General features: G+C 40.7%; 1 protein-coding gene across 1 annotated transcript in view; it reads left to right on the top strand.

The window, feature by feature from the left end:
- The window catches only part of XYLT1 (xylosyltransferase 1), a 530,851-nt gene that overhangs the window by 462,855 nt on the left and 50,798 nt on the right, over positions 1-17,198 (top strand). Inside the window, exons 7-8 of the mRNA XM_082261193.1 lie at positions 3,740-3,916; positions 16,820-17,082. Coding sequence (XP_082117319.1) covers positions 3,740-3,916; positions 16,820-17,082 — 440 coding nt within the window. The remainder of the gene's footprint in view (positions 1-3,739; positions 3,917-16,819; positions 17,083-17,198) is intronic.

Genomic DNA, 17,198 nt, shown 5'->3' with positions numbered 1-17,198 from the left:
CCGAGTGGTTCACACCCTTGTGACACCATTGACCCCACCCCCTTGTTTAGTTAAGCAGTGGGGGGAGCGGTGTGTCAGTCTGTGTGGGAGCAAGGTGTTGGGAGTGGTCATGACGGCAAGCGACTTTTTTTTTTCTGCGGAAATTCATGATTGTTGATGGATGTAAATCAAGGGACTTTTTCTTTGTTATAAAAAACTTTTTACAAATTTTTTTAGTTTAAGGTCCGGATCCAGGGACCCTCTCAGTGAAGGGGGCTTCCATATTCCAATAAGTCACCCCTTCCCCGCACCTCCACAACCATCTGGCCATGGTTGTAGAGAAGAGGCCATTGTCCTCTTTAACATAGGGACAAGGGGCTTTGTCATGAGGTTCCCCCCAAAATCTATACCAGACTCAAAGGGCCAGTATTCGTTAAATAGCGCACAACAACTTATTCAACAAATGTTTTTGTTGACTTTTTTTTTTTTTTTTTTTTTAGGGAATTTACTCTTTACTAGTTTTATGTGATATTTACTGAACGTTTTTTTTTTTTGCGGTAAATAAAACATAAACCTATATTAAACTAAGTGTTCCCCAGCATGCAATACCTAAATACATGACCTAAATATTGCACCTGATATCCTTTAGTGAATTGTGTCCACTTTTCATCAGTTACAGCAAACTGCTTTTTTTTTCAATTTTTACATGGGTAAATAAAAACTGATAATTGTAAGCACCCCTGTCAGTGTTTAATGGTTGGTATCATTCTCCTGTAAACTGATACATTTGGTGGAGAGCTTGTTCTTTTGAAAAACAAGAGACTTTTTGGCTGGATCGCAAAAAAAATTGGTAAACTGCTATATAATAAATGTTTGCTTTTGGACTTAATGTTGCTTTAAAGTGATATTAAAGTCTCTTTTTTTGTTGTTTGAAAATAACAAACATGTTATACTTACCTGCGCTGCCCCTCTTTGGCGCTCCTGACCCCTCCCTCCTGCCGAGTGCCCCCACAGCAAGCAGTTTGCTATGGGGGCACCAGAGCTGAGCCGCAGCTCTGTGTGTCTATTTAGACATGGAACCATGGCTCGAACCTGCCCCCTCTCTCTCTCCTCATTGGATGACTGATTTTGATTGACAGCAGACGGAGCCAACGAGAAGGGAGAGTACCGGACAGCCAAGTCTCTCATGCAACATTCCTGGATCGAGATGGACTCAGGTAAGTATTAGGAGGGCAGAGGCTGCTGCACACAGAAGGTTTTTTTTATCGGTTAAGATTAAAAAAAAAAGCCTTCTACCTTCAGAGCCACTTTAAATAAGTCTGACAAATTTTGCCTCCCCTAGTGGTCCCTGCCTGAAATAAGATTCTTACTATAACTGGCTTTCAGAAAAAAAAAATGTAGTCAGTCATTATTTATTCAGATGTATATTTTGAACTGCTTATTATAGCACATGCCCTGGCACTGCATATATAAATGGGTATATGAGAAGACATACACTTAGCTACATACGCTAAACTTCCTTCCTCCATATGTTTTACCGACTGTTTGAAGATAAAATAATCCATCTTAGAGTGCACATTTTCCATTTAAGTCAGCAAACCACAGATGCACTTGTAATTCTAAAGGCGCTGAAAAAAGTAGACTGTCTGTCCAAAAGTTTGGATATATTTTATTTTTCTCTCCTTACTTTTATCAATGAAACCCGCAGTATTCACCAACACTCAGATTAGCTTATTTTCTTCTCTCTGTTACTGTCTCGTTCTCAGTATAAATTACATACTGCAACAGCAATTTCTTCATCTTAGAATATATCTAGTTGACTATCTGAATGCTTTATAAAAGACAAAAATGCCTTGCCAGTAACTAGAAAAATTGTACATCTACACAGATATATTCCTTTACCGCCAAGGGCAAAAACTGTGGGAAGGTTTATTTAACTGGTGTCCAACTCTCAGCATGAGATTAGAAATCCCACCCTGTCCCACACTATGATTACCAAGTGTGGTGTTTTTATTGAATACCTAGCTAATAAACTGCTTATTATTAAGTTAAAAAAAATAGATTACCAGGCTCGAGTGGTATCATTAACCTTCCTTCACTACTCAGTCTAAATCGGAACAAGTACTGTATGCACTTTTCAGCTGTCCATATGAAATTGACTGTATACTTAATCTGGACCTTTAGACCAGGGGTCTCCAAACTTTCTAAATAAAGGGATAGTTTACTGTCCTTCAGACTTTAGGAAGGCCGGACTAGGGCCAGTATGGGTAGAAAACCTCCTAGCATCCAGTTGGAGTAAACAATGCCCTATCTTTGGTGTCAGTGGGAGGAATAATGCCTCAGCGTTGATGGCAGTGAAAGGAATAGTGCCCCATTGTTGGGGTCAGTTGGAAGAACAGTATCTCATTGTTGGTGCCAATGGAAGGAATTCTGCTCCTAAGTTGGTGCCAATGGAAAGAATTCTGTGCCGTAATTGATGTCTGTGGGAGGAATTGTGCCCTTTTAATGGTGTCAGTGGGAGGAATAGTGCCTCACTGTTGGTGTCAGTGGGAGGGATTGTTCCTCATTGTTGGTGTCAGTGGGAGGGATGGTGCCACATCGTTGGTGTCAGTGGATAGAATAGTGCCCCAAGGGCCAGATAAAGGCAAGCAAGGGGCCGCATCCAGCCCCTGGGCCACAGTTTGGAGACTGCTGCTTTAGATATTCAGAACCAGCAAAAGTGGCTCTGATATTTCTTTTCTGACAGGCTTCCCATACGTATCTCTGGTAGCTGGTAAGGTTCTCTTGTTAGGCAAAGTAAAGAAGGAGCCTCTTCTTAATTGCAACTTGAGTGGAGGGATAGTTATACTGAGCAGTGCATTATAATTTAAAGGGGACCTGAACTGTTGGAGCTTTGCCCAAAAAGAGACAAGCAGTCATAAATGGGCTAGTGTCAGTCACAGGGCAAGACTGTACTCCTTATGTCAGAGCTGCCATCCTAATAACTGGTTATATGATGATTGATGGAGAAATTAAGCATAAGCAGTAGGAGTGGTTCAGAAAGCCCAGATCTACAGAATGAATGAAGCCGAAGCAAGGGAATGCTGGCACTGCAGCTTTCAGCAAACAGTACAGTGGTGACATTACAGTGGTGACATCAGCAGACCTCACTTTATACCTTGTGCAGGAAGAAAGTGTAAACACAAGCCTAAAGCCGCATTTTACACACGCATTTTGGCACATTTAGACGCGTTCAGGCACGTCAAGCATTTATGCATTGATGTATTCAATTGGATAATAATTTAATATGACTATTGGAATGAATGAACACTCAAGCACTAAACACACCTAGCGCTAATTCACCTCTAGACACGTTTAGATGCGGTTAGCATTTTTCTGCTCAAAAGCTCCTCTCCTGAACGTGTTGATGCTATTTGTTTTCTCCCTGTAAATGCTCCTCTTCTAATACAGATGTAAACATGTCCATGGAAACATAGGCTAACATATAGGTGAATTTACAGGCAGAAAATAAGCCAATTTTTTTAAGCTCTGTGTTCCTAACCGCCTTCAGAGTTGATTATAAATAGAAATATCTTTTGAATTAGTGTGGGATTTACAATGGTGATTTAGCATAACTTTAATTCTTACCACGTTTCACAGTAAAATTAATTTTTTTACCAAACAGAAATAATGAGATAGGTGTTTCTTTAAAAATGCTGTTGTTTTTTATATTGAATTTCACTACTGACTCAGCCCTCTACTATTTTTTTTTCCATTTCAGTCCTTCTTTCATACGGTGTTAGAAAACAGCCCTTACTGTGACACCATGGTTGACAATAATTTGCGAATAACTAACTGGAATAGAAAACTAGGCTGCAAATGTCAATACAAACACATTGTTGACTGGTGTGGCTGCTCTCCAAATGACTTCAAACCTTCTGATTTTCACCGCTTCCAGGTATGTAGATTTTGTATTACAATCGGTCATCCTAATGCATTTATTTTTAATTTCATTGTCACAAAACATGTCAAATGTGATGAGAACTCTGGTGAGAATAATCTTCACGTAAGCCTATTAAACTTTTAAATGTACACTTGGATTATCTATTTTTCCTATAAACAAGGCCATTTCCTACAGGTCAACCTTATTGATTTACTAAATAAAGAAAACCAATATTGAAACAAAAACATGGACTGCTATATCTGAATTCCAAGCAAGACAATCTGGCAGGCTGGTTGTACCCAAGTTGATAGATCGATCAACTTGGTACATTTAGGTTGATAGATTGATCAACTTGGTACATTCAGGCTGCTCGTTAATGGTTCGAGTTCAGCAGGAACCGCCTGAGATTGGAACCGTGTATGGCCGGCCTTACTGTACTGCAGAGTGATACTCCTCACAGGTTCAGGAATGCAGGAGTATTGATATTTAGGCTCCATTCACAAAATCATCTTGTATGCAGTATTTAGGTGTCTGGACATATTTTCCCAAAATATCACATGTGACCCTGAAACTGTCAATTCACTATACTATTTTGTGGTATTTACTGCGAAATGCTCATAAATGTCAATAAATATCACATGAAAGGGTGCTAAACTTAATTCACAGAAGGAAGAAAATATTTAAATGCATGTGGTAATTAAGTAGTGGTCCATGCATGCAGTATTTAACCACTTCAATACAGGGCACTTTCACCCCCTTTCTGCCTAGACCAATTTTCAGCTTTCAGTGCTCCCACGCTTTGAATGACAATTACTCAGTCATGCAACACTGTACCCAAACAAAATTGTTATCATTTCTCTTTCGTTCATTGACGGACACAGCTCTTCATCTTCATGACCGTAGGGTTATACTGCCCCCCCCCCCCCCACAGGAGTAGGACACTAGGCAGAGAAAAAAGCTTGAGCATGCCTAAAGTGCATGTCCCTAGGGGTATGGGGGTATACTCCCACTTCCTGCTATAGGTATTCAGTTTTTTTCTGCCTAGTCAGGAGTAAGGACCTAGTTCCTTGCTGGGATCTCTGGTCCCGGCAATTGTTTTCTTTTTAATTGGAATTTTTTCCTCCTTTTATTATTTTGTTACTGTGAGAATCTACAATCAAGTGCCGAACTGGCAGACAAACTGGATAATCTAGATTCTTATGGTCCCCCCTGTCCGGCCAGTGACATAGCCCCACTGAACAGGGACTGGCCTGCGAGTTTAACGTCTCCCGAGGACGCATACGAACTGGCTTCGGCCTAAGTCGCAGCATTTCCTCCTGGCCAAAAGCACCCACATTACAATGGAGTGGGGTGTCCTGTCAGGAGCAGGGTGTCCTTTTGGTGGTGGAGGGACGTCTTCGCTGTTTTCCGGATCTGTGGACCTCCCTGATCCAGGACAAGTGGGTTCACAAAGTCATTTGCTTCAGCTACAATATCAAGTTTCGGTCTTATCCTCTGGAAAGGTTCTTCCCTTCCAACCTGCATTTTTCCTCAGATCTCTTAAAGGATCTCTATGGGGCAGTGCAATACTTTTTACTTCAAGGGGTGATTGTTCTGGTTCCAAAGTGGGAACGTTTTCAAGGTTTTTACTCAAACCTGTTTACAGTTCCCAGAAAGGAGGGTGAGGTGCGTCCAATTCTGGACCTCAAGGCGCTAAACTGCTTTGTGCGGGTACAGAAGTTCCGAGTGGTGGCGTCCCTACATCAATGGGATTTTCTCGCCTCCATCGACATCAAGGACGCCTACTTTCACATCCCTAGGTGTTTCGCCCATCAGCTCTTCCTCCGCTTTGTCGTCGGGGGCGAGGAGCATTATCAGTTTGTGGTGTTACCCTTTGGCCTCGCTTCTGCTCCTTGAGTCTTCACAAAAGTGTTGGCCACGGTTCTAGCATTACTGCGTTAGCAGGGGATCGCGATACTGGGGTACCTGAAGGATCTGCTTTTGCAAGCAGAGTCTTCGACTGCTCTGTTGGCCAACTTGGAGATTACTCTGAGGGAGTTCGGTTGGATCCTGAATCTTCAGAAGTCTGCTCTGGTTCCGTCCACGAGCCTGGACTATCTGGATCTGACTCTGTACTTGGCCTCGGCCAGAGTGTTTCTTCCTCTGGAAAAACTTCAAAAGTCGCAGGAGGCAATTTGGCTTCTGCTGTCCAGCAGACTGTGCTCTATGCGGGCTTGCATGCGGGTGTTGGGCCTGATGTTGTCTACCTTCGAGGCAGTTCTGTTTTCACAGTTTCATATGGGATCTCTGCAAAAGGAGATTCTAGTGAAATGGAATATGGATCCTCAGTCTCTAGGCAATCTGATCCTGTTGAGCTAGAGCACGAGGGGGGTCCATGGTTTGGTGGCTTCTTTCTTCGGCACTTCTTCAGGGAAAATCGTTTCTTCCCCTGTACTGGGCGGTTGTTACCACAGATGCTAGATGGGGAGGCATTCTTCGCACTGACTGTGCTCCAGGCTACAGATCAGTGTATTGGAGCTCCGAGCGATCAGGCTTTGTCTAGATCATTGGACAAGTCCTCTCCAGGGGTGTCTGGTATGGATTCAATCAGACAATGCCATGGCTGTGGCCTATGTCAATAACCAAGGGGGCACAAGAAGTTTTTTTTGGTGTGTCCAAAAACTTTTTTGGAGGTTTCTATATCTTGATAGGAAGTTTTTTAAATTAATTTTTAAAGGTTTTTAAATTATACTATGTATTGTTGTTTTGTCTATGGCTACCTGTAAATGTCTGCTCATGTCCCCATGTTATGGGGCCTCTCCAAGTATGGCCTCTTTAAGTTGAGGGGCCAGTACATATAAAATGCCATTTGGCATGACTATAGGTGTGACCTGAAGATGGAGGCCACGCCTCCGTAACACGTCATCATAGCAACGGGCTGACGTGTGACGTTGCTTCCTTTCTCTCTTCCTTGCTGTGTTTTTCCTGTATTTACGGGTCTTCCACCCGGGTCTGGGCGTGCATGCGCAGTAATGACTGTGCAGGGCTGGCCGGCGCAGGAGCTGGAGACACCGGGAGCTCAGTGAGCGGACCACTCACCCAGGAGACCAGGAGGGATCACCGCCTTACCATCTTACTAGGACACAGGAGCATTGATTGAGCTCCCTGTCTGACTTGAAGTGGCCATACAGGAAAGGAAGTTGCAAATATGCTCAGAACCGTTCACCAGCATGTGAGTGCATGTACTATTACAACGTATACCTTTTAATAAACGGTATTACGCTAGGTCGTATGTGCGCTTTTGTCTTCTTTTGTTTTGTTTTGTGAGTAACAGACTATTTTATTTTTGAGTGTCTTCTTTTTAATTTTTTTTTTTTTGGGGACACTTTAATTTACTTGCGTTCAGTATTGTCTTTTCCTCTGTCATCAGCCTGTGGATGTTAGTCTGTGCCTCCTGGTCCTCTCTGCAGACCAGGGGAGACTGACTTTCCCTCCTCTGTCAAACAGCACTGAAATCAGCCACTGCTGCAGCATAGGTGCAACAGAAATGAAAAGAGCGCACTGCAAATATTTTAAAAGAGCTACAGTACTCATTCTTGCACTGATGTGCTTTTTAGGCAGGATGGGGTGGGTCACCCACACTAGGAGTTTTATGGATAGGTAAGGAGGGGCCACCCACAGCCTACAAGCATGGCTTGGAAATTATGCATCTTTTCTAAAATTTGAGAACTGCTTTCTAATATTCTAAAGAAGATGAAATGCATAGGTATTTTTTGGAAAGGTGATGGAAAGGTAAACTATTCCTTTAAATACAACTCGAATGCATCTTACACAGTTGTACAAAAGACGCTTTTGCATAATTGTGCATAGGGTTGCTTTCCTGATTGGGCAAAAATCTTCTTTTCTTGAAACACACTAGGAAATGGGCTCACCAACAGACTAGGTTGTAATGGACCTAGAGAGCTCATGCTCTAAAATACTGTATGTTTAATGTATGTCCCTTTGAAGTTCTGAGAATTCAGACTTTAGATCAGGTATGACATTTTTACTCTAAGACTTCCAGGATGTTCTTTTTGAAAATCAATAGAGTATTTTATTACTTTAAAAGTACATTCTAGTCAAAATTGAAAATTAAAGTGAACCTGTGCCCATACAATGGAATTAATATATATGTACAATTGCAGAAATGTACTAAAACTTGTGAACATCTTCCTGGTTCAGCTGTGCATTGTAACCATTTAGCTTCTAACTTCAGATTGTTTAATAAGGCTTCGACAATAAAACCTAGATGCTGATTGGTTGCTATGCACAGCTGAACCAGATTCTGTGTGTACCAATTCTCCCCCAAAGATTTTGGAGTAATTGAATGTAATAGGGAAAAGGCTAAGCTTTCATAGCCTGTGTTGTAAAGTTTACAAATTGTTGTCTTCACATTGTTTATACATAAATGAAGGCTTGTTCTAAGAACTTTTTCTTTTTGTCCAGAATGTGTACACTTTAATGTGCATGATCTGGGCATAGGTTCCTTTAGGCTTTGGCATGTAAAAATGGAACAACCCCCACGTCCCCTTCCCCCTCCTTTTAGTAATTTAGTTTATCTTTCAAACATTGCTGTATCAAGCCAGTTTTATAGTGTTTACCCCATAGATGTGAAAATTGTAATCTGAACCACCATGGATCATATTATGCCTGTGGGTAACTTTACTTTAACTTCCTTTAAATATTCTTGTCTTTGTTTGCTAAAGGTGCCCGGAATGCTGCCTGAGCATTAAATGTATGCAAATAAACATCATTTACATTCAGCAAGCCTTGTATCTGAATGAATTTATGTTCACACTTAATGGATGTTTTGACAACTAAAGGCAAGAGTTGGACAGGTCTAGTCTTGAGCATTTATCTTTCAGCTAAGATGTATCAATGTGGAATCAGCACAGCGGCGACCTTGATTTGTTCTGTATCCATTTACGAAGGTCAGGGAAAAATGCAGCAATAGCTCAGCTCATATAGCAGACATGGACTTCAGCCACGATGTTGTAAACGTCAAGTGCCCATAAATGTTTAACCTGTGGCATATTCCTAGCAATCTTTTTATTATGGCTCTTTTATTAACAGAATGTCCTGTCCAGAATATTATGTTGCCATTTCCCTAGGACTGGGGTGTTTGTAATTTGATTGCTCCACTGATGTGCCCACATAGACATACAGCAAACAGTATTCTCAGCTGTAAAAGCATATAGATCCTGTAAAAATCAATGCCTCCTTCTGTAATTTAGTTGGCATTGTCTAGACATAATTAAAAGCTGTAGTTTGTGTGGAGTTACATTCTTTGATCCCTATGTGTAACATGGTTAGCAAAATGCCTAAACTATTGCTTTTGCAAAGGCATAGACTTTCATGCACTCACCGGCTGGGCTCTCATCTAGCCAGGCATCTGGAGTTCATTTTATATAAAATTATCTGCGCTCTCTATTTCTCTTCAATAACCACCTGCTGCTGTATCTACTGTATATCACCAGATATACAGTATATTAGCCTCATACACTTAAGTGTACAAATAAACAATAAATATAGAATATATATAAGAGGTGAATAAAATATTTCTAGTGCATCTAGTGCTAGAAAATCATCAAAACCCTATATTATATTACATTCTTACAGTCAGATCTAAAAAAATAAGTCAGCAACTACAAAAATTCTAGCTGCTGACTTTTACTAAACAGACACTCATCTGTCCAGGGATTCTGCGCTCTCCTCACCCAGTCCGGTTTTCCACCCGCCTTCCGGGTTCCCGACACTGGCATTTTAACTGTGGGCAGCCAGCTGTGACTCCTTGTAGCTTCCCACCGTGCTGTGCTTTGTGAATGGTTACAGAGTTACATAGTTAGTCAGGTTCAAGACACCTCTATCTACTTCAACCAATAAAAGGGGAACAAAATGTTGCCAGTAAATCAGGCTTAAATGATCACAATTTTCACCAGGCTTTGTAACTTCATAGATACATGTTGTATGTTTGTCATATACTGCATTACTAGTCCCTAAATGTAGTAGCTGCGTTTGTTTTCTTTTTCAATGCCTTTTTTCATTTGTTTTCACCTGGTGTTTCTGACAGTAACATGATTCCTGTCCTAGAGAAACAACATGAAATGACTATGAAGGAGCAGTAATGTCATCTAGGACAGGAAGTGTGTTAGGCCTACAGAATACCTCTCCCTCTTCTTATCTCTATAACATAGTAGGATGTTCTGTAATTTTTTTAGGTATATTTAACAGAGCAAAATGAGGCAAGTAAGAAAAGATAAATTGTTATTGTTTAGATACTTTTTAAAATAGTAGTTAAGCATAAAGTTTTTTTTTTTTTTATGTTTTTTTTTTTTTTTTCATTTAAATAATAAACATGTCATACTTGCCTGCTTTGTGCAGTGGTTTTGCACTTAGTAGCCCATCCTCTTCTTCTGTGGTCCCCCACCAGCACGTTTGGCTTTCCCCCCTTACCTGTTGCCCCCATAGGAAGCCGCTTCCTATGGCAGCACTTGTGCATACTCGATCTCCAGCCAGCTAGTTTGCGCCCATTCAGACACACAGCCCGGCTCGGCCTCCACTCTCTGCTCACAGCTTTTGACTGACAGCAGCAGGGGTCAATGGCTCCGGCTGCTCTCAGCCAAGCCTGTGCGAGCTGGGAGAGGGGAGAAGAGCTGCTGTAGATGTACGCAGGGCTGGATCGGGCTCAGGTGAGTTTTTGGTGGGGCTGAGGGGGTAGCTACAAACATTTTTTAACATTAATGCAGATAATGCATTAAGGCGAATAGCCTTTAAACAACCACTTTAATGCATTCTCTAGTCTATCTGTCCTAGACTCCTCCATCCCTAAACACCTGGCACCATGTCACCTCTTCAGCACTGTCTCCAGCTCCAGTGTTGCTGCCCTCACTTCTTACTTTCACATAAGAAACTGAGGGCAACGGAGATACAGTATAAGCTCCTATTGCCATTAGTCAAACGCCTATGAGGAGGGTCTTGGGGCATGGCTTATCACTGCTGTGTGCGTCAATGGACACACACAGCTCAGCACAGGACCTGACATAAGTGTGTATGCATTGGTGTCTCCTTAACACCCAGCTTGCTACAGGAGGCTCCTGAAGGAGGAGAAGCGCTTACAGCACCAATGGGGACTGCGAGAAGAGGGGGAAAGTGACATTTGTGTGCATTATTTAGAAAACAAAATTGACTTTATTGTCCCTTTAAACTAAAAGCAAAACAATGCCACTGAGTTTACTCATATTGTTTAGGCTGCATTCACATGTCAGCTTATAATCGCGGGCAGAACCGCCGCGGTTCCGCCCGCGATTCGGAGATTTATTGCAAATCGCGGGACGCCTAGCGTTGCCCGTTAATTTGCAATAGCCCCCCAAACACCGAGCGATGTTGCCGCGATTTACGCCCGCCGAATCGCGGCAACATCGCGCAAACAAAATCGCGGGACGCAATACGCTTCAAAGAAGCTCATGTACTTTTTTGGAGCGTATTGCGTCCCGCGATTTTGTTTGCGCGATGTTGCCGCGATTCGGCGGGCGTAAATCGCGGCAACATCGCTCGGCGTTTGGGGGGCTATTGCAAATCAACGGGCAACGCTAGGCGTCCCGCGATTTGCAATAAATCTCCGAATCGCGGGCGGAACCGCGGCAGTTCTGCCCGCGATTATAAGCTGACATGTGAATGCAGCCTTAGTGATTTAGGCATCTTCCTCCTTTTCCATCGAGCATCTATGAATTTTGCCAATGCCTTTATTTGAGCAGCAAGATTACACATAGATTGGAGTCAGTTCACTAAAGAATACAATGGGCATGTGTTGTACCATATGATATTTACAAATTTTTGATTAAATATGCTATCAGTTAACTGAAGATTTGGTCATCAGATGAACTTCCTGCATGAATGATATAACAGTAATTCTTTAAATTGAGTATGAAAAGGTGAATTTACAAATATTCTTGTAGGGTTTGTGCTTCTTAAAATACTGCTAGCGTCCAGCTGGCACTAATTGTAAGGCTCTGTGAGGTATCTATTGACAATAGTAGAAAATAGAGCTATTGAGAGAAAATAGCATTCAGTTAGAAAGTATACACATTCATGGAAAATCCTCACAAGGTATATTATTGACCTGTTGACAGCTGTTTACAAAAGTGGATATTTGTTGTAAGAACTATGAGTTACTTTGTAAGGTTGTGTAGGTGGCCTGGGCTTACCTGTTCCATAAGTTAAATTCCTTTAAGGTTATTACAAATCTTTTATATCTTCCCTTTGGCTCGTTCACACAAAATTACACACTACAGAGCTCAGTGAGGAGAGCTGATTGGAGGGAAGGGACACACCCCCTTCACACAGCACACAGAAGCAGAGCTGAGGCCATCAATCAGCTAGAGATTCCTCCCCTGTCACCCTTTTTTTTTTCTTGGTTTCAGGAAAATTTGCCAGAAGTGATGCTGCCAGTTCAGGAATGAAGCAGCAGACAGAAATGACACTTAACTGAGACAAGTACACACTATAGAGGGATATGCTTTGTTCATACAGTGATTTATGTCTGAGATTTACAACCACTTTAAAGATACACAAAAGTATATGCTTTCTTCTTAAAGTTATTGTAAAGGTTTTTTCTTTTAAAATAATATCTTATACTTACCTGCTCTGTGCAATCGTTTTGCACAGAGCAGCCCCCGTGCTCCTCTACTGGGGTCCATCATTGGCGCTCCTGGCTCCTCCCTCCTTCCGAGTGCCCCCATAGCAAGCCACTTGTGCCAGCTGGATCCTGAGCTGCACTGTGTCCCCTGCTTTCTTGCTACTGGACATGATTGAGTAAAGTGGGAGAGAGAGAGCAGTGCCGCTGCTCTTGGGTTCAGTACAGCATCAAAATTGGACTAAGGTAAGTATTTAGGGGGGCTGCATGTAAACGTCTTTTTACCTTAATGCAGAGAACACATTAACCACTTCAGCCTTTGCAAAGAACCCGTATGTCACCAGGTTGAAGGGGTTATACCAGGATGATATGTATAAATCAAGAAAACAGCGCTTGCAAAAGGGTTACACCTCTCTTATATAAAAAACTATTGTGGGCAAAAAATACATAAATAAATATGTGATAAATAATTAATCCATAAATAAAGTGCACAAGTGCTTGCAAAGTGTGATACTCTAAAAATATACTGCTGGTGCTATAAAGGTTCAATATAATGTGCAAAACCAGTCCAATGTAGGGTGAAAAAAAAATGATGCTGGTGGTGCTGCAAACAAAAAGTGCTGAAGCACTGAGGTTCTTCAATATCCAGTGCAGAGTGTCTCAATCCCCTTCAGGAACCCCACTCATCAGAAATGATGGACCCTCCACCTATGGTCAAAATAGACATGGAACTGATGCAAATACAAAGTAACTCTATATTTCTGTAAACCCCTTGATGCTGATTACTCAGGGCTGCGTAACTAACGATCTGATGATTCCTCCAGGCTGATATACAGTTACTATAGCCCCTTTATGATGATTGTGCTGGTACGCTCAAAGGGAATAAATACATCGCATAGTGAAGCCAGTAATGTGAAAGATTTATTAAACCAAGAAAAAACTACTTACAAAGGTTTGTAGATTGTGCTGCATATAGGAAAAAAGAATGCTACTGCCATCTGACACTGTTTTCTTGATTTATACAATTTGTCCGAGTTTTTCACTTGGTGAACAGCAGCTGCAGCATTTAGTCAAACAATCATTTATAGTCACTTTCTCCCTCAGCGCGGGTTTAATTATTTATATCACTATACCAGGATGATGCCTGCAGCTACAGACATCATTTCAGTATCTTTTTTATCGGCCAGTGATGTAATATAAAATCAATCCTAGCAGTTAATGAGCTGCTGGATCGCTTTTGCAGGTGGCCGAAGGGGGTTTCCCCCCTCCCATCCCTTCAGCCACCTTCCTGGGCTCTCTGTCTCACAGGTGAATCTGGAACTGAAGCCGGCTGACCTTAGAGATGACTGAGGGCCAGGTGATAACATAGGGGCAGGTGGGGACAGAGAGTTATCCCCTAGAACAGGAAATGCTCAAACAAGGACACTCCTTGGGGGATTATCAGGTATTTTTTAAATAAAATTTGAAGATTTAAAAATGTTATACGTTACTTTTCAAATGGCCTTTAAAATGTTAAACCTTTTTGAGATTTTAATAATTGGATATACTTATTTTTTAATAGTTCAAATTTTAAATTTCTGGTTACAGCTTTATAATTTTTTTTACCTAAAAATAAAAAAGAGCTACAAACAAATACCTCACAAATTACAAAGAATTCTGTGAACAATGCAATTAGCTTTTTTGCCATTTTTTCCAGCCCTTTACTGTTACTCAAATATATTTTATACAGTACTCTTCTATTTAACCTTAAAAGAATAAGCTCAACAAATATTTCTTTAGAGAATAGTGGCACAAATCTTACTTCCTCAAACATAGATGTGCAGTTTCAAATAGGGCTACAGAGAATAGCTACCACATTATTTTCTTGTAATATAAGACACTGGAGATTTTAAATAAAGCATTGCCCAGGGTATTAAACCTTAGTTGAAATACTTGAAAAAGGGAGCAATGTTATATGTCTGATGAGGTTGCAACCTACTAAAAAATTTCAAGAACTTTGTGCGTATCAAAGTCTCAGGAATGACTTTGTAATTTTCCCAAGAGGTTCTTCTTCTCACGTTGACACTAGGTTTACACTGTACCTTTAAAAAAATCTCCAGCTACGCACATCCTAACTTCTAGATATAATTTTTGCTTGTTTATTGATCCGTAGGCATTTAAATGATAGCACTCAACCTATAAAGTAAAATAAAAATTAAGGATATTATGCCAAATATAAATAAAAAATGCCAGTTACATAATCAGGTTGCATGATCCAATTTGCTCCAGTGGGGAAAAAATAGATTCCTTACTGATTCCTCAGAAGGCAGTCTGATCTTCCTTGGATCAACAATCCCTGATGTTGTTACCTATAAATGTTAATATCCACTTATATTTTGTTAATTTAGGAATGCATCCAGCTCTTTTTTAAAACAATCTACTAAGCTGGCAAGCAATAGTTCTTGAGGGAGCCTATTCCACATTTTTACCACTCCTACTGTGAAGAAGTCTTTCCATATGTGGAGGTTACATCTCCTTTTCCAGACGTTAAGAGTTCTCCCTTGTTCTTTGTGATGACCTTAAATTGAATAACTCCAATAAGTATATTATATGGACCACCTATGTATTTATTCATGATGATCATATCCCCCTTAATCGCCTCTTCTCCAGAAAGAATAAGTTCAGTTCAGCTAATCTGTCCTCATAGCCAAGCTCCTCCATGCCTCTTATCAGTTTGGTTGCCCTTCTCTGCACTTTCTCCAGTTCCCAGATATCTTTTTTGTGAACTAGTGCCCAAAACTGAATTGCATATTCCAGATGTGGTCTTACTAATGAATTGTACATGGGAAAGATATCTCCCCTTCTGGGATCTATACATCTTTTAATATGTACAAGTATGTTGCTTGCTTTAAAAACTACGGCCTGGCATTGCATGCTATTATTACATTTATGATGAATGAGAACACCCAGATCCTTCTCTACTGTTTATTCACACAGTTGTACATCTCCTAGGATGCAAAATAGATACATGTTTTTAGCCAAGGTTTTGGACCGAGAGGATTTTGTGTTCCCTTTAGAACACATTCACACTTCTATTCCCCTTTATTTAGTAAGAATCACTTAGTAACTGTCATTGTACAAGATATGCAAATGTTCGAGAAAATGATTGAAGTTCGGATCAAGCATAGGCTCGGATCAAGCATAGCATCAAGCACACCACTAGCACAGTTATTTTTTCCTATCCCGTGATAAACCTTTTTGCTCCACCCTTAACCGGGAACCTATCAGAATGAAAATATGGCATGTGGACTTTACAAGTGATTCGAAAAAATGCCCCGCAAACTGATTCACTCATTCCTATTGGAGATATTTTTATGAAGAGTTAACCAAAAAAATCAACCTAGACATACAGTCTTTTCCATATTTAATACCTAGTGTACACCTTTGAAGGATAGATGTATAGGTCTCAGTAGTGTGTCTGAATTAAGTTTACAAATTGAAGATTGCGGAAAAATGGATAAAAACATTTGTAGTTTGTATGCTACATTCACTAGTACACTTCCCAGATCCTTGATTGCTGATGTAGTATGGATTTGACAATGAATAGCAGAATTATGTTATTAAAAAATGTTTTTGTACATCATTTAAAACGTATGTGTACTAATAAAAACTTTTATGTCTGCAATGTGGTTTTCAAAACTTTTTACAGGAGAAAACGATTTTACCAGTATTACAGAGAGTGGGTGTTTTAATTAATGGGGAACTTGCACTAAAATGCAAGGTCCACTTAAGTGGCTGTGTTCCCCCACAGTCAAGAATCCTAAATTATCGAAATAAAAAAATATTTTGGGAAAAATCATAAAGAATATTTGCCTTACACGGGCCTCCAGTAGGCCCAGCCAGGTAAAGTGACATCAGTGGGTCTTCTTTGGGGGATCCCATAACCCACAAAAACAGGCTCCTGCACAATGCTGTATCATCCTTTTGCAAGAAGGATGAGGCCCAGGAACTTCAGTGACAGGAAGCTGTAGGTAGCTGGAACTTGATCATAAGATGCATATTTTTAATGCATTTTATTTTGAAGGGTTTTTTATTTTTGCAATGCAGTGTTCTATCAGCAGGGGGTGGGGGCAGCCACATTTGCAGACCTTACACTCTAGTCAGTGCAAGGTCTGCTTTAATATATTTGTAATTCATAAATACAGAAAAAAAGTCTGTCTTAAAAATGTTGATTGTAGTTCATGTACAATAAATGAGACATTTTAACAAATCTTTTTTTATATGTGTAGCAAACAGCAAGACCAACATTCTTTGCACGTAAATTTGAAGCTGCAGTGAACCAAGAAATAATTGGGCAACTGGACTATTATTTGTATGGCAACTACCCATCTGGCACACCAGGCCTGAGATCATATTGGGAGAACCTGTATGATGAACCTGATGGTATCCACAGTATCAGCGATGTCATGTTGACTATGTTCCATTCGTTTTCTCGCATGGGACTCAAAAGAGCTGAAGCATCCCTACACACAGATGGAGAAAACAGCTGCCGGTATGTGCAAGCTTCTGCCTGTTAACTTATAGGCTGTGTACAAATATAGCATGTGCCAGACAAAACTAGATTGGAGAAAGGAATTGTAGTTCTAGATTTTAAAACAAAACTGATAT

Source organism: Pelophylax lessonae (assembly GCF_965119305.1).
Source record: "Pelophylax lessonae genome assembly, chromosome: 6".
Classification (NCBI taxonomy): Eukaryota; Metazoa; Chordata; class Amphibia; order Anura; family Ranidae; genus Pelophylax; species Pelophylax lessonae.
This window is presented reverse-complemented; position numbering and strand designations above follow the sequence as displayed.